The 25055-nt window shown below is 35.2% G+C and overlaps 1 protein-coding gene and 1 pseudogene across 3 annotated transcripts; one reads left to right on the top strand and one right to left on the bottom strand.

Moving 5' to 3' along the window:
* Positions 1-1079: 1079 nt before the first annotated feature.
* NFU1 (NFU1 iron-sulfur cluster scaffold) lies at positions 1080-25055 on the top strand. Of its 3 annotated transcripts, none has more exons than XM_037527537.2 (9): positions 1081-1152; positions 3850-3950; positions 6803-6938; positions 8854-8898; positions 13536-13602; positions 16453-16567; positions 17556-17616; positions 22308-22482; positions 24679-25055. In XM_037527537.2, exons 1-9 carry the CDS (start codon positions 1091-1093, stop codon positions 24721-24723), a joined length of 807 nt encoding a protein of 268 aa, XP_037383434.1. In that variant the 5' UTR covers positions 1081-1090; the 3' UTR covers positions 24724-25055. The 3 variants fall into 3 exon arrangements, with proteins under 3 accessions (XP_037383435.1, XP_037383434.1, XP_037383436.1); XM_037527539.2 differs by lacking the exon at positions 1081-1152 and adding an exon at positions 1598-1835; XM_037527538.2 differs by lacking the exon at positions 8854-8898 and having other exon boundaries at positions 1080-1152; positions 24679-25052.
* On the bottom strand, positions 12212-12927 carry LOC119259032 (V-type proton ATPase subunit E 1-like; annotated as a pseudogene).

The raw sequence follows: 25055 nt of genomic DNA, 5'->3' as shown, positions 1-25055 counted from the left end.
CACTCAACCACTTTTGTAGGTATTGTTACCCACATTTTATAGATTAGGAAAATTAGGGCTCATGCAACAAATACTTATTGAGTGCCAATCATGTGCCAGGAACTGTGTTAGGCATGTGAGACATTATCAGTTACCAGTGTAGGCAAAGATCCCTAACCTTGTGAGGTGTCCATTCTAGAAGGGAAAAACTTACAATATAAGAATAAAATAAATTATATATGTTCGGAGGCAATTGGTTCTTTGGAGGTTTCACTTCAGCAAGTATATTTTGAGCATCTCTTAAATGTCAGGCACTGGGAATAAAATCAGGAAGAAAGTAAACATGTGTGTCGTGTGGAGCTCACAGTCCAGTGAGGCCGGAGAGTAACTGGCAGTAGCAGGAGGTGCTGCCAGTGGTCTATTTCTGCAACTGGTGCTAACATCCATATTTGCACTCCCAAAGCATTACCACGCCGTTGCAGGCCCCAATCCACACTTTGGGAACTGCTGTCTGAGAGAAAGCCGAATACCCCAAGAAAGTTCTGGAAGAATGTCGAGGGACTTTTTATACTTTGCTCTGGAAACTGGTCAATACTCATGTTTATACATTGAAGAGCAGCAACTCACTAAGTGCTATCTTCCGTGCGAGTTGGTTACAAGATGATTGAATCTGCCAGGCCAGAAAATCACAGAGGTTCACATCAAGTGTTTGGAGGAAGGGAAGCACCCTACAGAGGGCCTGGAGGGTGAGCAGCAGCCTGCAAGGGGCAATGGGGCAGGTGCAGGGATGGGGAACAGCATCCCAATAACAGGGTCAGCCGGTGCGAGGGTCGCACCTAGTAAGTAGGGAAAGCAAGCGAAGACTTGGCGCGTGCCTGCGGAGTCGTGCGTGCCTTACCGAGCACGCATTCTCCTCCCCTTTCCCACGTCCAGGTTTAGGCAGGACTTAGGCAAGGGCAGCAAACGGCCCCACTCATCCGCGGCGGCGCCCCCCGCGGCCGGTAGGGCGCGCGCTCCTCGGCGCCAGGCCTCGGTGGGCCGGTCTGCGCCTGCGCGGGGCTCCCCAGGCGCGCGAGGGGGTTGGGTCTGTCCTCTACGCACTCGGACTAAGATGGCGGCGGCGGCCCGGCGGGGCTGGAGAGCAGCGGCCGCTGCCGCGGGGCTACGCAGCCGGTAGGTGACGAGCCTGGAGCTCCATATTGGTTGCGGCTGGGCTTAGCCAGCAGAGCGTTCGCAGCCTCGCGGACCCGCCCTCAAATGGGATGGGGAGTAGCGGTCTGGCCAAGCCTCCCCGCCCTCTGGGGTTTCGCCCTTAGGTGGGCGCTTTTCGGTGAGGCAGCGCTGCACCCCTAATTCTGGCCGACTCCGGTGCCAGGCTCTGGGACCCGTTGCCTGACAGGGCTCTTGCCGTAGGGAGGCTCGCAAATACCGGCTGTAGAGACTGAAATGAAGAGCTCTTTTTGAATCGTCTGGCCCCACCAGCCCTTGCACCACGTGCAGTCCCTCTGTCTTTTAAACACAAAATCAAAGTGTCATGCATAATGGAAGCGAATGCCCCGTCTCATTTCCTCACTGTCTCAGTGAGGCCCAGAAAGGGGCTGTGATTGAGGTCACACAGCTTCTAAGTGATGGAACTCCGATGAGAATCCACATGCCTAGATCTCCTTCCTATCTCCTACGCCCTCTTCATTTTCTTGTTTTTACTCTTCTTTGCCCCCTGACTTTTGAGGTTGGCCTCCCAAATGACTTTACTCACTCAGGATTTGGTTAGGCGAAAGGCACTGAGGAGGCTAGGTGTTGAACCCTGATTTCTCTTCTGCAACACAAGGAGAAAGGGGACTAATGAGTTTGACCTCGTGAGTGTTAGAAGTTTTAGTATTAATGATGCTCTTGGAGCTTAAATGCATTTCCTTAAGTTTGCAGAAAGAATTTTAAGTGCCTTCTGTCCCTCTCATGTTTGAATAGCCGTCTTTCTTGAATGACTTAACTCACCTTTACTGTTCTGTTTTTTTTTAACTTGAAACACATAGCTCTCAGAATGTGGTTTAGTTTTATTCAGCCTCCTGCCTTTTTTTCTGGGCAGAAGGGAAAAGAGTGCTTTCGGTGTTATTTCCATATCCCACGATATTAAAAATTTAGGCCTCGAGCCATTCTTAACAATGTTTTCACCCCAGACCTGGAACTTCAATAAATAATTAAGGCTTACCTATCACATAATAATACTAGTGGTTGTTAACTTTTATTGAACATTTACTACATGACCTTGCACTGTTTTAAGCCCTTTATGTGGATGATCTGGATACATCTGTGCCCCAATCTTTATGAGGTAGCTGTGCATATTAACTTTTAGAGCTGTGGAACTGGAACCATCTGCCATAGAAATGAAGACAGTCTCTACATGTAATGAGTTTGCAAGTGAAAATCAGGGAAATGTTTTTTGAAATGATCATATGTATTCTTAAAATTCAGTGACTTGTGAATGAAAATTGTTGAGTAATAGCAGTTATTTTTAAAAGATTTATTTATTTATGCATACAAGAGCTGGGGTACAGGTGGGGGAGGGGTGAGAGGATTTACCAGAGACAAAGTGGGGAGCAGAACAGGCAGATCTACTGAAATACACTGCTGAGGGGAGCAGAAGGCAAGAAAGGAGAGGTCTGCTGTGCCATGTGTATTAGATTCCTGGCGGTCAGGGGATTGAACTTGTGCTGTGCTGCAGTGGCTTCAAATAGCTTCACAGTGCTTGGACCTAACCCCTTGCGCCACCAATAGTAGTAATTTAAAGTAAACTTTATTAAGGTAATTTGCAACGATTTCTAAAATTTTTCGCTACTTACTGACATATTTTTAATTCCTTTTCCAGTAATTGTTTTTGTCAAAACCATGAAAAAATAGCCATGAAAAAATCAACACTTCTCTATCAGAATAAAATGACCAACGTTAACAGTAATGAGTTAATATGTTGTTTTTTTTTTAATATTTATTTATTTTTATTTATTTATTTATTTATTTTATTTATACAAGCACTGGGTACAGTCAGAAGTACAGGAGGGTGAGAGAATTCACCAGAGCCAGAGCGGGGAGCAGAGCAGGCAGAAGGACCCAAGTTCACTGCTGAGGGGAGCAGCGGGCGGCAGGAGAGGTCTGCGCGCCATGCGGGACCCTCCCCCGGTGGCCGGGGAGCAGCCGGGGATCAAACCGGCATTTCAGAGGCTGCAGGCAGCTTCGCAACCCAGCGCTCAACCGCTGCGCCACCGGGGAGGCCCGAGTTAATATGTTTTCAATCCAAAAGCATATATAGATTGTTGGCTTTTTTAGCATTTTGGAGAATAGTGCACTTGTTGATAGACTTTTGAAATAACAAAATACTTTTCAGAACAGGTGGTATAGTTTCTCTTTTTCCAGGGGAGATATTTGGTGGTAGAGACTGTTTACTATTTTTATTTCCTTTGAATTTTGAACCATGTGACTCTTACCTAGTCAAAAATTTTTTTCTTAAATACAGAAAAAGTTTTGTAGTTCTTTGCTTCCTTGATGCTCATGTAAGAGGCTGGAACTCTAGGTTATAAATCGCTAACATAGATGCATTTGTTTCTTTTTTTTGTGGGGGGGTGGGACCCTTCCCTGCAGCCTGGGAATGAACCGGTGTTGCGGGCAGCCTCACAACCCAGCGCTCAACCGCTGCGCCACCAGGGGAGGCCCGCATTTCTGTTTCTTATACCAAGTAAGAATAAGTTATCAAGGCTATAAATTTCTACTCGTGGATGGAAAATGAAATTCATTTTTATTTTCATTTTTTTATTGTACATATGAGAAGTAAAAATGAACTTATCTGAGTAGAATGTAAGTTTTATTTGTTTTTAATTGTAGATTCTGTCATATGATGAATCCATACACCATTAAGAAACAGCCTTTGTACCAGTTTTTACAAAGACCACTTTTCCCACTACCTGAAACCTTACATTACACAGGTAAAATTTCACTTCTTTGGGAGCAAATTATATTTCAGAAGCTAATGAAACTGATTGGGTGAAATTTTGTGGATCACAAAAGATGAGAATTTGTAAAATGTCTACTTAGATGCATATGAAAGAAGGTAGCATTTTTTTCCTATCATAACATTACAATGTACTGTAATTATTTGCTTAGATAAAACACCATCATTAGATTTCCAGAATCCTTAGAACAGTGTCTAGTAGATCTATGAATTCTCAGTGTCTTATAGGATTTCTGAAATGAAAATTTAAAAAGAAGTTACAAATGAGTTCATGTTTCAAAGAGTCATGCATTGCATATCCCTAAAATCAAATTTCTATCTTTCATCCACACCTAGAACCTAGTACTTTGAATGTTTTCTTTTTTTAAGTCAAAATTGATTGCTGTGGTTTTGTTGACAATCTTATTGATGTTACATACTTTCATTTACTAAATATTGGAAACAGAGATAAAGATAGGATTTGAAAATTAATGAAATATGACCACTGTCATGTGGTTAGGAAACTGTGGGAGGAGGGTGTATTTGTGTGTCTCTGTGTTTAATGCTTACCTGTAAGTGCATCTGGAACTGTAAGAGTTTGGATCCAGTTCTTGACTTAGCTCCATGTCTTTCTCTACCTTTGTGGCCATGCTCTGCAGGGTGGCTCTAGCTAATGGTTAGAGTGGATCAGGGTGAAGACCTAACTTCTCCTGTATTCTGGGGCAATAAGAGGCATGCCTTGCTTGTCTCCTAGAATCAAGAATTATTTAGGCATAAATATTGAACAATTAAATCAGGTTAAACTATGTACTTTAAAATTTTGTAGGATTGAATTATATTTTCATCTATACTTTTCAAATTGAAGATCCACTAATTTTAATATTTTATATTGACTTTAAGCACCATTAATCTATATTTTGGGAGGTGCTTATAGCTACTATTTACCTATTACCAATTGTTATCACACATAATAGGAAAAATTATTTTAGATCAGTCAATCCTATTGTAACCCTTATGACACTTTCGGGGGAAAGTGGTAGTAGTTCTTTCATCTGAAAAATAATTCTCTCTTAACAGATTTTCAGAGGAATTTATTGTTTGGGAGTATAAGTATTTTAAATCAAGTACTTAGACAATGAGGTTACTTATTTATTTATTTTTTAGGATTTGCCTGGTCACAAAGGCAACAGATGACATAATTATAGGACAGTGATTTAAGAAAATGTATGGAAGTTAAGTTTAGATTTCTGTTTCACCAAGGAAATGACTCAACATCAGTTAGCTAGAACTGCATGGCAAGGTGCAAAAACAATTCTCAGCTGTCAAATTAGACTTTTCTCTGTAATGGTTAAGAAAAGCACTTCTATACCAACCATATGTTTTGTCAAATTTAATCTCTTTCTAATTTAAAATAAAACTGTTGCTTTTTGATATTGACTCTGATATATGTGGCATGAAGATTATTATAAGATAGGAAGACTGATCTTAAATATCTCTTCCTTTTATACTTGGTACTTACATATGGAGTGGCAGTATACTCTATGGTTAAGCAAGTCACTCTGGAAAAATGAGCTTGAATACTACCTCTGTAAATTGTTGAGTGACTTTGAGCTTTAGTTTACGCATTTGTAAGATGGTGTTAAAACTCTCTTCTTGGGAGACTATAAGGATTAAATTATGTAATTCATATAAAGTGCTCATCATCATGCCAAGCATGATAATTACAGTAAGTCCTTACTTAATACTGTCAATAGGTTCTTGGAGACTGCAACTTTTAATGAAATGTTAACAAAAATAATTTTACAATAGGCTAATGGATATAAACAAGATATAAGTTACTGTGACATTAGCTGGTTCTAAAAACCATTAAATTTCTAAATACTTTTAATGTTAAACAATGATTTATATTCACCCATTCATTTTTCAACCTGCTTATTCTGATTCAGGGTTGAGGGTTTCTGAACCAGCCTTGGACAGGACAATTCTTCATCTCAGGGTGCATTCACACACGCAATGATACTCACACTGGGACACTTTTGACAAGCCATTGAACCTGTTGTACATATCTTTGACATATCAACATAACAAGAGGATGTTATTCCAGATCTGCTGCACTCAATACATTTTAGTTACTGTTACATACTGTCCTTAACCTATCAGTGTGCTGCTCTTGAATGAGAAGTTTTTTTTTTTTGGTCACAAAGTTAATTTTCATAAGAAATTAAGACATGATTGTTTCCAAGCCATTTGTAAAATGGGAATAAATAGGGCTGTTACAAGCTTAAATACATTTAAAGTACTCAACCCTGACATGTAATAAGCCTATAATAAATATTAGTTGTCATTGTACATTACTAACTTTATTGTCTTTAAGAGAGAGGTAGCACTTTGGAAAGAGGAGAATATAGTATATTACCATATTAATACCACTGTGATGATCACTTATGATTATAATAGCCATTATAACCAAATCACTAAATGGAATACATATAAAACTCCTGAGTGATTACATGTCTTAGTCCTTAAGTATAGGTTATTGCTAGAATCCATTGAGTAATAAAACTCAATAATCAGTGTTAATACAGAATTCAATGCAGTTATAATATATTGATAACTTTTCCTTTTTTAGAAACTTGTATTTTAAACTCCTTAAAAACATTAGTGTGATACAATTTCAAGTAAATGATACCTTTTTTCCTTGTCTTTAGAAATTGACTCTGTTAGCTTAGAGTATAATGCCTTATTTTTTTTTTTCTTTTGGTTCTCTGAAAATGAGCTTTCCATAGTCCATAGACTTGTTAAGTGCTGTTTTTTTCTAGAAAACATTTCTTCTTTTTTCTCTTTTAGTGAGATACATGTTTATTCAAACACAAGATACTCCAAATCCCAACAGCTTGAAGTTTATTCCAGGAAAACCAGTTCTTGAGACAAGGACCATGGACTTTCCCACACCAGCTACAGCATTTCGCTCCCCTCTGGCTAGGTATGTTACTGTTTTTCATTTGCTTTTACTGAGAAACAATTGGTTTGGGCATTAAGCCAGCCTTATTTAGAAATTGCATTTTTATGTACAATGCATTTTTTTCAATACATTATTTTCAAGTAAGAGATAAAGGAAAATAAGAGTTGACATTAGGTAACCTTTCTCCTGCAAGTGATATATTTAAGAGAGCTGCAGTATGACTAAAAATTTATATTTTTATTAAAAACAGAAAACCAGTGTGATAAATCATGGTAAATTTCCATTCTAATCTTTAAAACTTTGTTTTAAAAAAGAATGAAAACTTGCTTATTTTATTCTTAAGAATACCTAAATTTCTAGATGTTTCAAAATGGAGTGCTTTCTGAAATATTACATTCAAAACTATAAGTGATAATAGTTATCAGATATAGCATGGTTTTTTAAAAACTAGTCAGTGAAAACAGTTTTAAAATCCACTAAAGACATGTTAAATGTGTGTCAGATGATAAAACACAAATGATTAAATTATTTCCATGAATCTTTTTTGACTGATAGCTAGAGAAAATTGATTTTAATTTGAATTAACATTGGTTTTTAACTGTATAAGTTTCAGGTGTATATCTTTGTACTTTGACTTCTGTGTAAACTACTTTATGATCCACCACTAAAACTGTAGTTTCTATTCCTTCCTCATACCATTGATCCCATCTTACTCACCTTTATACCTCCTCCCCTCTGGTAATCACCATTCTGTTGTTTGCTCATTTACTTTGTTTCTTTGTCTTTCACAGGAAGACAAATATGGTGTTTGTCTTTCTCCCTCTGACTTACTTCACTTAGTAAAATCTCAGGGTTTATGTTGTTGAAGATGACAAAATTTCCTCTTTTTTTGTTACCAGACTAATATACCAATGTGTACATATACCACATATTTATTTATTTATTTATGGACAGGTACATTAGGTTATCCATTTCATCACTCTGTGTCTTTTGATTAGACAATTTATTCAGTTTGTATTTAAGGCTTTATTTATTGGTGTGTATTTATTGCCATTTTGTTAATTGTTTTTTGGCTGTTTTTACAGTTCTTCTCTAGTCCTTTCTTCTTTCTTCCTTTGAGATTTGGTGAATTTTTTCAGTGGTATACTTAGATTCCTTTTCATTTTCTTTTGTGTGTTTGCTAAGAGTTTTTGCTTTGTGGTTACTGTGAATTTCAGATTTAACATCTTACATGTATAACATTCTGTTTTTAATTGATAGCTACTTAAATTTGAGTACATTCCAAAACTTTACATTTTTGTCACTTCAGCCACATTTTATATTTTTGATCTCATTTTACATCTTTGTGTTATATCACATAAGTTATATACAACCTTTGAATAATTATCGAAACTTTAGTTAATTTTTACTACTTTTATCTTTTAATCTTCACGTTTGCTTTATAAGTGATTGATCATGACTTTCACTGTACATTTACTTTTTCTCTTTGTATGTTTTCTTGTCATTAGTGTCATTTCTTTTCAGTTTAGTGATAAACTCCTTTAGTATTTGTGTATCCAGGAAACGCTTAATGTCTCCTTCAATTCTGAATGACATCCTTGCCAAGTATAGAATTCTTGGCTAGAAGTTTTTTCCTTTCAGGACTTAGCCATGCTGCTCTCTGCAGCATGCTAGTTTCTGCAATATTTCTGTTTAAAAATCTGCCGATAGCCTTAGGGGGTTTCTCTTGTATATGTACAACCTGTTTTTCTCCAGCTACTATCATTAGCTTTTACCATTTTAATTATAATGTGTTTTGGTATGGATCTCTTTGGGTCCTCTTATTTCAAACTATTAGAAACTATTTATAATAAGAAATATTAGAATCAGTTCAGTTATTTTGTTTTGGTTTATTAGTTTAGTTAAAGTCCTGATCACTATTTCAACTTACTGATAGGTTTGAAAAACACTACCCAAGGGGACACCCACAGATATTCATAAGGTGTGTATAAGGATGTTATTGTAGCCTTGTTGGTAATGATAACAAGTTGGAAATAACTCAAATATTCATTGGTGGGAAGAGTAAATAAACTTTGTTCATCCATAGTCTGCAAATAGTAAAAAGGATGAGGAAGACCCAGATTTACAGTCATAGAAAAACCTCTATGACTATTATATGACCTCTAAGACTATTAAGTGAGGCAAACAAGTTGCAGAACAGTGAGTACAATGTGATTATCATGTATATAAAAACAGTATATACAAAACAACAAAAATGCACAGAGCAAAGATCTGGAAGAATGCACACCAGACTGGTTAACAATGGGTGGGTGGGTAAGAGGCATTTTCACTTTACATGGGTAGTTTGAAATGTTTACATCAAGAATGAGTTTGCATATTTTTGTACTAATAAATGTAAAAGTTAAAAAACCCTACCTAATTATATTACCAATTGGAAATTATTTCTGTCAGATATTCAATATTATTTCTGTCAGATATTCTGTTCCTTTCAAATTTTGAAAATAATCTATTTCCTGGACTCACAGAATTTATTGTTTTCAGTGAGGCAAAACTGATCTTGTTTTTGTTTTCTTAGCTGAGAATGTTTTTGCCATGGACTAGAATGTAAGTTTCATGAGGACAGAGACCAATCTATCTTGCTTATCTTTGTATCCCTACTATTTATATTTAATACAATGTCTGGCACTCAGTGAGTATTCAAGTATTTGTTGAAAGAGTGAGAAACTGATTGAATGAATGAATAAAATAGTACATCTTACTTTAGGGAGGTATTTGATTTATTTTTCACTATCCTTAGAGACTAGACAAAGAAATATAAGCAGTGTGTAAGTCAGTGTGTAGAGATAAGGAAAAGGGCTCTATATCTCTTTAGTTGGCATATTCATGTTCTTTTTCATCAGCAACATTAATAAATATACAATTATTTTTTTTCAGATGGGAAGACCTGGTTTATATGTTAGATGGCAAAGTTAAAAAATTTTAAGACATTAAAAAATTTCATTAGGCTGGAATGATACATTAAAGCAACTAAGGTAAAAATCAAACAGGAACAAAAGTCTTGTATTTAAGTTTATTTAAAGACTAACACAATTGGGGCCTCCCCAATGCCTAAGGGTTAAATTTCAGCGCTATCACCACTGCAGCCTTAGTTTGATCCAAGCCAGTTTGACCCACATATGGCGCAGCAGACCTCTCCTGTCTTGCCCACTGCTCCTCTTAGCAGTGTACTTCAGTAAATCCACCTGTTCTGCTCCCCACTCTGTCTCTGGTGATCCCCTCACCCCACCCCCACCTCTGGCCTATACCCCAGTTCTTCTACAAAATAAATATTTTTAAAAGAGGAATAATACAATTATGGGATAAAAGAATCTGATCTTTAATTATTAATGTTGGATATGATGCAATAATAAGCTTTAACAGAGTCATAGTATACAGCTAAAAGACATAAGAATCTTTGTATTCTGAATAGGTCAGACTACGTTTAGGATACTGTGTTCAGTTCTGGGTATCATATTTTATTTTCAACATTGACAAGTTGAAATTGTCCCAAGAAAAGTAACCTAAATGACAAAGCATATATGGTAAAATTTGAAACTCCTGTTTTAAATTTTTCTTTCTTTTAGGGACACACCTGTGAATTCTTGCTTAAAGCAATTCCCATGACATAGATATCAGGCTGATTTCCTCTGCGTGGTCCTCTGATTTGGAGAAAAAGCCTTTGTTAACAGTGTAGGTGTATAGTCAGTTAAAAGACCTACTTAAAAGCAGGGGTGTGGGCTTACTGGATCATAAGATGCAACCAAGAATATTGTGACTACTTATAAATTTAACATTGGGTGGTTGTGTAAAGGATCCAATTATTGTTTCTTAAATAATTTAGAAACAATAATTCCTGTAGTATTCTTGAAATGGTAGACAAAGAAGGAAAACTGTAACTGCCTTCAAATCCCTTACAAAGGCTTTTCAAATTGTAACTACCTCTCAGACAGTTTTAAGAATTAGTTTTACTGTGGTATAATTTACATGCAATGAAACCCATCTGTTTTTATTTTAAAAGTACGGTTAAGTGAGTTTTGATGCATACAATCATGTAACTATCACTAAAATGAAAATATAGAGCATTTTTATCACTGTTGGAGAGCCCTTGTTTTTCTCTGCTATCAGTCCTCTTGCTTCACCTCCATGACTTGGCAACTCTGTTTTTAATATGGCAATGACTTTTTATTTTAATCAAGAAAACCTATTTGTGGCTTAGGTTTTTTTTTTTTTTTTTTTTTTTTTTTTTTTTTTTTGGTGGGACCCTCGCTGGCGGCCTGGGAATGAACCGGTGCTGCAGAGGCTGTGGGCAGCCTCGCAGCCCAGCGCTCAACCACTGCGCCACCAGGGGAAGCCCTTGTGGCTTAGATTTTATTTAATTTAATTAATTAATTATTTTTTTTTGCAGAATGACAATGTCTTTATTTTATTTCTTAGTTGTAGCTCATCCATCTCAAATTAGAGACCATCTTTTCATTAAATTATTCCCTCCTCTTCCCCAATTCAGGGACAGTTTGAAAAAAGCTTAATTTGTACAGGTTGTCATGAATTTCAATTTTCATTTATACATAATTTAAATGTTTACAAAGCACTCAAAATTTAGCTTACATGTATATGACTTCTGAAAATGACTTCTTAACATAACCTTTTTGTTCTGTAAAAATACACACATGCATATGATGAAAACAATCTTTTCTTGTTAGGGGAATTTCCTATGCACTGTAAAAGTCCCCCCCCAAAAAAAGAGAAAATAGGGCCTCCCTGGTGGCGCAGCGGTTGAGCACTGTGCTGCGAGGTGCCCGCAGCTTCTGCAGTGCCAGTTCGATCCCCAGCCACCAGGTGAGGATCCCACATGGTGCGCAGACCTCTCTTGCCGCCCGCTGCTCCCCTCAGCAGCGTACTTTGGTCCTTCTGCCTGTTCTGTTCCCCGCTCTGGCTCTGGTGGAGTCTCTCACCCTCCCTCGCTTCTGACTGTACCCAGTGCATGTATAAATAAATAAATAAATCTTTAAAAAAAAAAGAAAGAAGGAGAAAAGATGCCAACTATATTATTTCCAATGTTAAATGACTTTTCCTGATAAGGAAAACTTACAGACTAAACGGGTAATAGTGAAACAACAGCAGCTGGAAGGAATGCATTCCCCACATATATTTTAAGCCTAAAGAGCAGAGACTTCTGGCAGAGAACACCACACACTTCATCATCCTCTAGACTAGACAGTTGGAACCAGAGAAGGAGATTTGGTGATACTCATGGAACTACCTTCTGATACCTTCACCTTCATGCTACAAAAGCAAGTGAAGGTTGTGTTAATTTTAGATTCAATTCCATTTCAAGCAAGTAGACCTGCTGATCAGTTTGGATATGAACATCATTTCTGGTGGTCATACTGTACATAGGACTTATTTTTTGCCCTGCAGCCTTTACCAGAGGGAAGTCCTGACCTGTAGCAAACAATCATTTGGGGTTCCAACAGCAGGTGCAAACCCATGAAGTCCAGTCCATTCAGCAGCAGCTGGTTCCTGGTTGTATCTTTTACTGTCTTGTGGGTCTCTTTGCTGCAGTTAGAGATTTGTAATAAGGCCATCTCTTGCTCTGAGCATTTTGAGCCTTGATTCATTTATCAGCTCTGTCTGCTCCATCTGCTTTTTTTCTTCTCATATTATTCCACTCTAAGGTCTTTGGGTTTGTACCAGATGACCTTTCTCACTGTGGAACTCTTCTGCTTTCGCATCTGTTTCTTCTGTTTTTTTAATTGGATTCTTGTTCAATAAAAACTATCATGTGCTTAATGTACTCTGGCATGTCAATATCACTGAGGGCCATGGTAAAAGAGATGTTAGGCTAATGTGCAGACTGACTCTAGTTTAGGTTTAAAAGGGGCAAAAAAAAGGGGGGGGCAGAGAAGTGTGGTTGGGGGGGTGGAGAAAAAGCCAGAGCAGGTTTTGGCGTCCTTTGCTTTATAATCATGACTTTTTTAAAATAAATTTTACAGCTTTGTTGAGATATAATTGACAAAGTATCATGTAAGGTTACAGTGTACACTATGATGATTTAATGCGAAATGATTACAAAAAGGTTAGTTAACACATCTGTCATACTGTTAATTGATCTTTCTGCCACTACAGTTTTATCTTTTCTGAGTTTCATTGAATGGAGCTGTATAGTCTTTTGTGCTATACTTCCTTCATTTTATATAATGCTTTTTTTGAGTCATTCTTGTTTTTGAGACTATCAATAGTTCATTCCTATATATTGCTGAGTAGTACTATCTATACATTGTATGAGCAGTACAATCTGTTTAGCCTTCACCAGCTGATGGACATTTTCAGACTGTTTTATAAATAACACTGCTGTAAAGATTCACGTGCAAGTCTGGTGCAGCATGTTTTCATTTCTCTTGTATAATTAGCTAGCAGTAAGATTGTTCAATTGTAGAGTAAGAGGATGAAACAGGATTGGTCATAAGTTGATGAAGCTGATAATGGATATGTGGAGGTTTTTTTGCTCTTCTCTCTACTTTTGTGGGTGTCAGGCTTTTTCATAACAAAACATCTTGTCACATTTTTATTTATTCACAGGCAGTTATTTAGGATTGAAGGAGTAAAAAGTGTCTTCTTTGGACCATATTTCATCACTGTCACAAAGGTAAACACAGGATTATTTAAAATAAGACATGAAGTACTTTTATTTTTTTCCAAGTCTAATGTTTCTCTCTAGAATTTCCATTCTTAATGTATTTCACATACTGTTATTAAAAAAATCTCAGATTAAGTTTGCTTCTCACGTTTCTCAAGTTATTTAATAGAATTTTCACATTGAAATTGACTTTATTTCAGATCCTTCATTTTTCAGAAGAGGAAAAACTTGCACTTCAGTGTATTAAGTGTAATATCCCAGATTATGTAGTCAACCTAAGCAGGGCCAGGACTCAGCCTTGGCAGGAATAAAACTTTGGCTTCTAAGTATTATGTTTTACTAATTTTTTTTTTAAGATTAGGGTCTCCTTGGTGGCACAAGGGATTAAGTACAGCACTGTGAAGCTATTAGCAGCCTCTGCAGCAAGAGTTCGATCCCCTGACAGCCAGGAGCTATCCACATGGTGCAGCAGACCTTGCCTGTCTCGCCACTGCCCCCCTCAGCAGTGTATTTCAGTCAATCTGTTCTGCTCCCCACTCTGTCTCTGGTGACTCCTCTCACCTCTAGCCTGTTCCCTAGTTCTTGTATGCATAACTAAATCTTTAAAAAAAAAATCTATGTAGATATGACCAATAAAATGATTGAATACACATCTCCTTACAGCAGCTGATACTTTCTACCATCCTACAATAACATTTTATTTAAATTTATTTATTTATATATTTTACATCATTTTTTTTTTTTGTACAATGTGTGCGTTCTCTATACCATAACATTTTAGATACAGGCAGTGGAGTGGACTCTCAATGTCAAAAAATGCAGCTAAATATACTACCCATGCCAACAAAAGTAGTAGTATCTGCTAGAAAAACCTGTGCTTTTTTTTTTTTCTTTTAATTTTTATTGAAATAACATATTATTATATAGGTTTCAGGTGTGTGACATTATAAATCAACATCTGTATTTTCTATAAAGTTCAAGGCTGATTCATTTTAAGTCCACTAGATTAATGAGAAATGAGCTATTTAAATTTGAACTATGTATCCTTTTGAATCTGTTAATTGATGTGTATACACTGAACTTTGCATCAAAATCAAAGTATTTATTAAATTTCTCTTAAGCAATTTGAAGGGATTACTCTTGAGTTCTTGATATACCATAAAAGTGTAAGTACGAGTGACTTAACCATGAGTTCCATGTAGTTCAGTATTCCACTATAGCTATTTATCTATATATGGAATGGAATTACGATTTTTCTCTTTAGTGATCCCAGTGTCTGGGTTTCTTGCAAATATCTCAGTTGTAAATGTTTTCCCTGTTATTTATAATGTTATTTTTTCCTGAGATCTCAGAAAGCCTTTTCTTGACCATATATATTAAAGTGTTCATAGTCTACTTATTTTCTTCATTGCACTTATCACTTAATCATATTTTTGTTTATTTTTATTACCTGTCTTTCTTGGGCTAGAATGTAAGCTCTACAAAGTTAAAAGATTTTTCCATCTTGTTATGTTCAGCTAGAAAAGTCTATCACGTAATACACACTCTTAGAATTTTTAAAAATTCTGTGTTATTTTTTTTTTATGTGTGGTAACATTGGTTTATAATACTGTATCAATTCAGAGGCATAGGATCATAGCTCCTCAGATGCATGTTACCACACGACACGCACACCAATCATAAAAATTTTTATGGAAGAGAACGATAATATAAATATTAGTTTAGTCCCTTAAACTGAATTTTTAAGTTTTGAGTGGTTTTCCCCAGATGTAGGGTTGTATCAAGCAAATCTGTGTCAACTAATCCCCAGTCTTTAACAGTTTCTAGATTTCTGGCCTGTTATTCTTCAGTTTTCTTTTTTTTTATATTTTTGACGTAGCTGAAATTGTTTCATATTTCTGATTTGTCTGATATGGCACTAGTGCTTTATATATATTACCTAAATTCTTACAACTAGTTTTCCTGTCTTCATTTTACAAATGGGAAATTATTCATTTTAAGAAGTTTTTATTTAGTTTTTATTAAGTTTGCTGTATTTCTTTTAGGATAAAAGCATGTGATTATATCTTACCAGATTTTACTTTTTTCTTTATTATCTTGATTTGATTTTGGTAAATTATCTTTTTATTTGTCTTTCACATCATAATTTATAGTTATCCTTTTTGAAATTTCTCCCACTCCACTATTTTTTCTTAACTGGAAAGACAAAACCAATAAATAATATCCTAAGTTAGAGCACATAAAGATATTTAATAGGTAGAATAGTAGATTTGATTTGTTTTCTTTCAGTTACCTTCTTCATCATGAACTAACTTATTTACCTCATATAAGCAATCAGTTGTTTCCTTTTCTGATTTGTAATTGATAATCAGAGGCTTTTTTTTTTAAAGATTTATTTATTTATACAAGACCTGGGGTATAGGCCAGAGGTGTGAGGGTCCCACATGGTACGCAGACCTCTCCTGCTGCTCCTGCTGCTCCCCTCAGCAGTGTATTTCATCAGTCTGTCTGTTCTGCTCCCCGCTCTGGCTCTGGTGAATTCTCTCACCCTCCCACGCTTCTGACTGTACCCAGTTCTTGTATAAATAAAATAAAAAAAATATATCTTTTAATCAGTTTGGTATCTCCTAAATAGGACAAGGTACATAAACAGATTTAACAAAAGTCTTCTAAGATTGTATCTTTCAAAAATCATTATAAGCCAAACCCTTTAAGAATTAAAACTGGCATGTATTGTTCAGAAGTAGGTGCTGCTGCATAGTATAGAGTACATATAGTAAAAGATTCTTAAAAGAGAGAAAGTATTGTTTTGTGTTTGTCTTTGTAAAAAATGTAGTTTTGCCTTTCAAATATTTACAGGAAAGTGAAGAGTTAGACTGGAATTTACTGAAACCAGATATTTATGCAACAATCATGGACTTTTTTGCATCTGGCTTACCCTTAGTTACGGAGGAAGTATCTTCAGCAGAAGCAGGTATTATATTGGGAAATAATTTATCTTTTTTTCTAGACTTTTCTTCACTTTTGTCTTGATTTTAGAAGTATGAGAATACAGATTTTTGTCATTTGCTATACAGATATACCTTGGAAATATTGTAGGCATGTTTACAGACCACTGCAATAAAATGACTAATTACAATAAAGTGAATCTTGAGATTTTTGTTTCCCAGTAAATATAAAAGTTATATTTACACTATATAATAGTCTTTAAGTGTGCCATAGCATTATGTCTAAAAAGCAATATGCATACCTTAATTAAATGAGACAGAGACATAAACTCAGTATATGCTGTTAGAAAAAGGGTACCAAAAGATTGGTGGAAATCTTAAATTTTGTAAAAACAAAACCAAAACAATATCTGCAAAGTACAATAAAGTGAAGTATAATAAAATGAATTATGTCTGGTATTAGCCCGATACCAATTCTTGAGGGAATCAAAGTTCGTATTTATTTGTTTTACCCATCATTTTGGGGGAAAACTTTGTATTACTTGAATGTGTGTATAAATTGAATTATAAAAAACTAAAAACTACAATTGTAAAGTTTTTCAAGCATACAGAAAATAATATAATGCTCACCTATGGTGAGAACTGAAATTGTAACTTAACTTACTAAGTAGATTCTCAAAGTTTCCATCAAAATAAGGGCAAATTATTTTCTCTGCTACTTTTCAATGCTTGAGAAACTTACAAACTTAACTAAACTTATAAACTTACTAAAAATCTAAAAATTCAGGCCCTAATAGCAAGGTTATTTCAGTATACTTTACCACCAAAAGCTGAGTCGATCAACTCTCCTTAAATTTTCTCTTCTCCTTTCCCCAAATCACTTATATTATCACTTTACCAAATTACATATTCTGTGCTTTTTAACATTAAGTTGGAGTCATCTTATTTGATATTTGTACTTGCATGGATATAATATTTCTACTGTTGATATTTTTTATTTGTAATTGTTCACAGGATCTGAAGAAGATGATGAAGTTGTGGCTATGATTAAGGAATTATTAGATACTAGAATACGGTATGTGCTCATCTTTCTACCTGAAGTCAAATATACTACCCAGAGAATTTCATATAGCCATAAGCTTTTGGTTGTCTGTGAAATTATAGTAGCGTTCCAAAATAAATATTTCAATGTAAACTACAAAAGTTTGCCATGTCAGTTATATTTAGTCTCTACATTCTCTAAACATTGTCAGTGAAGGAATTTATCTTTCACAGTAACCATTTAGGTTTGATATTGTTATAACACCAAATTTCCTAGGAAAAAATGACTTAACATTTGGAGGATTATGAGAAAAGGGAGGCAATCCTGTTTTCAGGATATTGTCTATAAAGAATCAATTTCAATGAGTGGAAAACTGCAGGTTTCCATTTTGCTTATGGCAGACCTGCTGAGAACTCCCAGAAAAGCTAGATAAAATGCAGTAAAATTTTTTGTTTGAAAGCATGTTGCAGGAAATTGCCAGAATAATTAGATTCTTTAGAGGAGGGAAGCTTACTGAGGTTTTTGCTGATTCTTCATGTGAGGCTAGAATATGAGAAGCTGGCTAGAGACAGCTGCTAAGAATCAGAGAAACCATTAGCTTTTAGCATGTTTGTTGAGATGAGTAGACAAAACTTAAATTTTGGGTTACCAGTGAAGCATTGACTAAAATGCCAAAATCCCAGAGAAAAAAGAAGTTAGGGAAAAGTAAGCCTAACACTCAGAGGTACATGCGTATTTTTAGCTGTACTGGGGTAAAGACTATATGAAGTCAAACAAAATGCAGTTGGAGAACTGAAAAGAGTTTTAGTAGTTTTATGGTACTGGTGGAAAAATAAAATTGGGAGTTCAGGATCTGTTAAGGATGGTGGGGCCTCAGGAAACATGCAGGCTCTCGGTTGGGCTCCTTAGAGGACCAAGCCATTGAAATGGGGACAAATCAGAAGTAGACTAGACATTGTAAAGCAGCATCTAGTGAGTTTAATTCCATAGTGGTTTGAGCTACTGCCAGAAGAGAAGATAATTTCTGATATAATATATCCTGATCCACTTCTGTTTTTCATACACATTGTCTATTATTCATTCATAAATTACTAGGCATACTTAGAAACTGGACCAGTAGAAAACACATCCACAGTAACTTTGAGTTCTCAAACATCATCTTTAAAATAACTGTGATTATATGTTTAAGAAAACAGAAAACAAGATGAAGAATTTCATTAGAGAACTGAAATAGTAATTCTTAAATAAAAAATATGACATTAATTGAACATCACATTGGACAGACAGCCTTGAAGAGAAGATTAGGACACTGAGTTATAGGTCAGTAGAAAATATCCAAATTGAAGCATAAAAAAAGAGAATGGAAAAAGCATGAAAAATATACATAGCAAAGAAAGGTCTTATAATGCCTTGTAGGTTTTTTATATATCTAGAGTTAAAATGCATGATTAAAATATAAAAAGTATTGAATGTAAAATGAAATGTTCTATAATCTTGAGTTTATCTGGAAATTGGTAAAAGTACTAACACATATTATAGTTTAAGAAACCAAGTAGGCAATTTATAGGGTAAACACTAAATGAATAGTAAAAGATTATATAACCAACAACCTGAGGAAGGGGAGAAAGGAATAATAAAAAAGAAATCTTGATTAATCCAAAAAATGCAAAATTGTAAACAAGTGGTAAGATGGCAATACAAACCAAGTCTATTAGTAGTTATATTTTATTTATATTGATTAATAAAAAATGATATTGTCAAACAACACCAATCATATATTACTTATAAGAGAGATGCACCTTGGTGGATATACCATGGCAATAACACCTGAAGGAGGGAGCTCCTATGCTCCTAAATTACAAACAATGTAGACCAGTATTATCTCAATTAAAAAAAAGAGAGATGCATCTTAAATATAATGAGACAGAGAGGTTGAAAGTAAAAAGATGGAGAATTATATACCATGCAAAGAAGAGAAAGCCGGTGTATAGTTATATAGATATCAGACAAAATGTACTTCACAGCTAAAGATATTACTTGTGATAAAGAGAAATCTTTCATAATAATATACGGGTAATTTAAACCAGGAATATATCCTAATTTTAAACTTGTATGTACCCAATAACAGCTTTTTTAAAAAAAGGTTGATTTATTTATGCATACAACAACTGGGGTATAGGCCAGAGGCATGGGGTGGGGATAGGTTTGAGAGGAATCACTAGAGACAGAATGGGGAGCAGAACAGGCAGATGTACTGAAATACACAGCCGAGGGGAACAGCAGGTGTGACGAGAGGTTTGCTGCACCTTATGGGTCACCTCCCTGGCCAGGGATCGAACTCATTCTGCAGTGGCTGCGGTTATCTTCATAGTGCTGAGACTTAACCCCTTGCGCCAACAGAGAGGCCCCCATACCAGCTTCAAAATACAGGAAGAATATTTGACAAAACTAAAAGAAGTAGATGATCTACAATCATATCTGGAAAAACACTTCTCACTAATGAGTAGAGCAAGCACATAAAATGATGAGTTAAAAGAGAAGAGTTTTATATACATGATTAATAAATTTGACTGAATTTACATAGAATATTGCACTCAAAAAAGCCAAAATAATCTTTTCAAGAATACATGGGAAGCTTACTAAAATAGATGATATTATCAATCTTTCAGTGATTTAAATCATTGAGAATATTGCTTTCTGATTACAGTGGGATTAAAATAGATATCATTTACTAAATGATAACCATAGAATCCCCATTTTTATTTATTTATTTATTTATTTTTAAAGATTTATTTGTTTATGCATACAAGAACTGGGGTACAAGTCAGATGTCCAGGGGGTAAGAGGATTCACCAGAGAGAGTGGGGAGCAGAACAGGCAGATCTACTGAAATACACTGCTGAGGGGAGCAGGGGACAAGGGAGGAGAGGTCTGCTGCTCCATATGGGTTGCTCCTTGGCCAGGAGTAAGGCAGTGTTCTTCAGAAAGAGCCACAGGTCAAGGACAAAAATAAATTCACAAAGAAAATTTAATATAAGAGCTATCTATATGACCTTTGGCAAGACAGATTTCTTTTCGAGAGGTGCAAAGAAGATCAAGGAAAAGACATAAATATTGCACTGTAAAATTATATATATATATATAATTAATACTTTCTCTTCATCAAAAAATACAATGGAGAAGCAAAGTAAGGAGTAGAAAATATTCGTAATACATATATGGCAGAATATATTTAAAAACTCCTACAAATTACTAAGAAAAAGAAAATCAAATAGAGAGTAAAGCAAACACTTCACAAAGACAGTAACCAAATAGCCAATAAACATGAAAAAGTGCTCAGACTCATTATTTATAATGAATATTCAAATTTAAGCCACAATGAAAATCACAGTAAATCCTCTAGAATGGTTAAAACCATTAAGATTTAAAATACCAATTATATACTTTATATACTCCTGGTGGGAATGTAAGTTTATGTAACTGGAAAAGTATTTGGCGGTATCTGCTAAATCTAAATATATGCATATTCTTGATCCAGCAATTCCACTCTCAGGTATGTTCCCAGTACTACTATATATGTGTACCAAAAGACAATTGCAAGAGGACCTCCCTGGTGGCGCAGTGGTTGAGCGCTGGGCTGCGAAGCTGCCCGCAGCCTCTGCAGTGCCTGCTGGATCCCGGGCCACCGGTGAAGGTCCCACATGGTGCGCAGACCTCTCCTGCCACGCCTGCTGCTCCCCTCAGCAGTGTGTTTTGTTGGTCTGCCTCTTCTGCTCCCTGCTCTGGCTCTGGTGAATTCTCTCACCCTCCCGCGCTTCTGACTGTACCCAGTGCATGTATAAATAAATAAATAAATCTAAAAAAAAAAAAAACAACAACAATAGAATAGATAAATTCTGGCATATTTGCTTCATGGAACACAATGAGGCAGTGAGATTGAATGAACTTACTACATTGTATATGAGAGAAACTCACAAAGAGCGAAAAGAAGCCAGATACGAAAGAGCGAATATTCTAAATGGAATTTAATTTTATAAATTATAAAGTTAAAAAACATACTGATGAATGATGATAGAAATTAGAATAATGGTTACCTTTGGTTGGCAAGAGTGATTAGAATGAAGGACAAAGGCCTTCTGGTATTCTCTTTTTCTTGGTATGGGGAAAATGTGTATTTACTTTGTAAAAATTTATTGAATTGCTCATACATGATTTATGCATTTTTCTGTATTAATGTCTTATTTAATCACCTCTGTTCACCCAAAAGAAGTAAATGTAGCTTAAGTAATTACTATAATTAAGAAATATGAAATTAAGTGCTTGAAGAGATTACTACTTCGCAACATTAAAATAAGTAAAACAAATAATTGTATGAATGAATTTTCGCATTTTATCTGAAAGTAAATTTAAAAATACAAATAAGACCAGCCACAGTTGTTAGTCTCTGTTGTAAAAGTTGCTCTAACTTTGAATTTTAACAATATAAAATCTAAGTTCTGAGCTGTATTAAAATTTTTTCACTAAATATAATTAGCTGATGCTTATAAAATGCATAATCTCTGGAGCAAACTGTTTTATAAATTAGGTAGTAATACATATGTAGTAAAATGTAGCAACATTTAATTAGCTAGTAATATATATGTAATAAAATATAGCAAATATTAAAAAAATTTATGAAAAACTTCTTTTTCTTTTGAATATATCATACATATTCTTGATCACAGGCCAACTGTGCAGGAAGATGGAGGAGATGTCATCTATAAAGGCTTTGAAAATGGCATTGTACAGCTGAAACTCCAAGGTTCTTGTACCAGCTGCCCCAGTTCAATTATTACACTGAAAAATGGAATTCAGAACATGCTACAGTTTTATATTCCAGAAGTAGAAGGAGTAGAACAGGTATGCCAATATTATATGATTGTTTCAATTTAGTATTAAAATAAATATTTGAAAAGAGAAGATATTCATAACCTGACATTTTCTTGATATGAATATCAACTGTGTAAAAACATTTTTGCAAATATTGCCTCATTTAGTCTTCTAATAATGTAGTGTATTAAGTTCTTCCAACTTTATCCATAAGGAAATTTAGACTCAGGAGGGCATACTACTGTTCAGGTTATAAATAAAATATGAAAAGGGCATTCAAAGCCTGCAGTTTTATAGATGAGAATTTAGAAGTGTTCAGGGGAAGAGCTCCACATATTTATCAACTTGTTCTTACATGAGCGGGGAGGAAGCTCATCAAGAGATCATACATTGTTATATAGTAGACTAGAGGATGAGTTACAGTGCTTTTTCTGTAGCCTGATGTCAGCATTTTTTTTTTTGCCACAACATACTTAAGAAATATAGCACAGCACTTTGTCAGTAGAATACTGATCCTCACTGCACTGATTCTCAACCAAAGGCATGGCCTTATGGAGGGAGATTAGCCTAGAGGAAAAGAGTATATGAAAATTAGGAGTTTGAAAAACTCTTCAGATAATTCTGTCCCTTTAAGCAGAGGGCACGTCCTTTAAGTTCCTTTGAGAATCATTCATGTGTCTCTAGATATCATTAAAAATCTATCCTTGGTGGGCCTCCCCTGGTGGCGGAGTGGTTGAGCACTGCTACAAAGCTGCCTGCAGCCTCTGCAGTGCTGATTTGATCCCTGGCTCGCCAGCATGGGTCCCACATGGTGCGCAGACCTCTCCTGTTGCACCCGCTGCTCCCCTCAGCAGTGTATTTCTTTGTTCTGCCTGTTCTGTTCCCCTTTCTAGCTCCGGTGAATTCTCTCACCCTCCCATGCTTCTGACTGTATCCAGTGCTTGTATAAATAAACAAATAAATAAATAAATAAATCTTTAAAAAAAAAATCTATCCTTGGTATAATACATGCCATTCTTTTTAGTTTTTATCAGTCCTCTACTTGGAATCAAGGCCTGCTTTAACTGGTTAAATGTGTCTGTTTCAGCTTTATGTTCCCTGAAAGATTTATAATCATATCTAGGTCTTTGTATTCCTATGCAGCACGTAGCCCTCCGTGTTATATATGTCCTATACATAGTTTGTATTATATAAGTATTTGGAAATATTCCAAATTTAATAATATTCTACCTAAAATGGGAGTTAGTTGATTCGCAAAATTCTTTTCTTAGGTGTTGCTAAAATTGGATGTAGAATATCAATTCTTTGGAGGTAAATATCCACTTTTAGTCAATTTGAGCAACTGTGAGAGAATTGTTTTCCATTAATTGCCTCAGATAAGAATCAGATTCATGTAGTTTTTATTTTAACTTATTTTTTCCATTATTCCTATATGCCTTAAAAAAATATTAGTTATGCTTTGGTGGATTAATAAAGGAGCTTTTTAAATTCACTTGTTCAGGGTAGGCTGTTGAATTGGCAGTCAGATTGTAAACTGGAATTGGCATTTAGTTGCAGCAGATGTGGTGAAGAGAAAAACAATTCTTAGGTTAATATAACTATTTTCTTCTCCAAAGGAGTTGGTCTTTGTTATCTTAGTGATGTATTAACTCATGAAAGAATATTAATTTTTAAATTTTTTCTTCAAGTATTCATCAGTGTTTTTTTTAATTTATTAGCAGTGAAAGTCTTCACATTTTTCTAATGTGTAAAATGAATTTTGTCGCAGTAAGACCAAAATAATTAATTGCTAGTATATTTTATTTCCTTACTTTTTTTAGGAATTCATTTTTCTAATATATATTTTTATAATAACAGGTGTTGCTCCCCAGAATATGTTTAGGTAAATAAGATGCTTTTGGAAGAAGACAAAAAAGTTGGCTATATTAGGAAATACCAGTTAATCATTCTCTGTCCAGCTGAAACTCTGATGTTGGAACTCTCTTTTGGGACAAAAAAAGAGACTGTGCTTTGATTAATTTGCCGATAACACTTTTCTTTTTTGTTAGGATACCAGGTTATATAAACGTATGTTTGGGGGGTATTTATATATTTATTCTTATTGGACTGACATGAATTCTTATATCGTTGAGTATAAACAAGTAATATTAAAATCAGGAAAATAGCAATTTCTAATCCTTTTCTTACACTCTTTCCCCCCCTTTTTTTTTTTTTTTTTGGTTTTAGGTCATGGATGATGAATCAGAGGAAAAAGAAGCAAACGCACCTTGAAATATTTTAGTTTTCTTTGGGCCCAGCAGTTGGACTTGTCAATAATGTATATACCAAACTGAAGGAACTTGAGGGTTAATAAAATATGCCCTTCCTTAGAGAATGATGTGTGTATATCTATCTATCTATCTGTCTGTCTGTCTGTCTGTCTGTCTATCTATCTATCTGTCTGTCTAACACATGTTTGTTTGACCTCATATTAGTTATTTATAATACTCTGAATCATCATCTGTACACGTGGATTTTATCCAGAGATATTTTTACTTTTGTTCTTCATTTATCGTGGTTCCTTCTTTGCATAATGTGTGAAACAGTTTAAACTATTTTCTCCT

Source organism: Talpa occidentalis, unplaced genomic scaffold (assembly GCF_014898055.3).
Source record: "Talpa occidentalis isolate TD23 unplaced genomic scaffold, MPIMG_talOcc4v2.1 talOcc4.5, whole genome shotgun sequence".
NCBI classification, from domain to species: domain Eukaryota; kingdom Metazoa; phylum Chordata; class Mammalia; order Eulipotyphla; family Talpidae; genus Talpa; species Talpa occidentalis.
The sequence above is the reverse complement of the archived record's forward strand: the minus strand, read 5'-3'. Positions and strand labels throughout refer to the sequence as shown.

What these genes read in the sequence shown, in the direction of transcription:
- NFU1 (XM_037527537.2), top strand. Translation starts at nt 1,091, where the DNA reads ATGGCGGCGGCGGCCCGGCGGGGCTGGAGAGCAGCGGCCGCTGCCGCG. An exon ending in TTATTAGATACTAGAATACG is followed by an intron (nt 17,617 to 22,307) that starts GTATGTGCTCAT and finishes TCTTGATCACAG; the next exon opens with GCCAACTGTGCAGGAAGATG. An exon ending in AAGTAGAAGGAGTAGAACAG is followed by an intron (nt 22,483 to 24,678) that starts GTATGCCAATAT and finishes TTTTGGTTTTAG; the next exon opens with GTCATGGATGATGAATCAGA.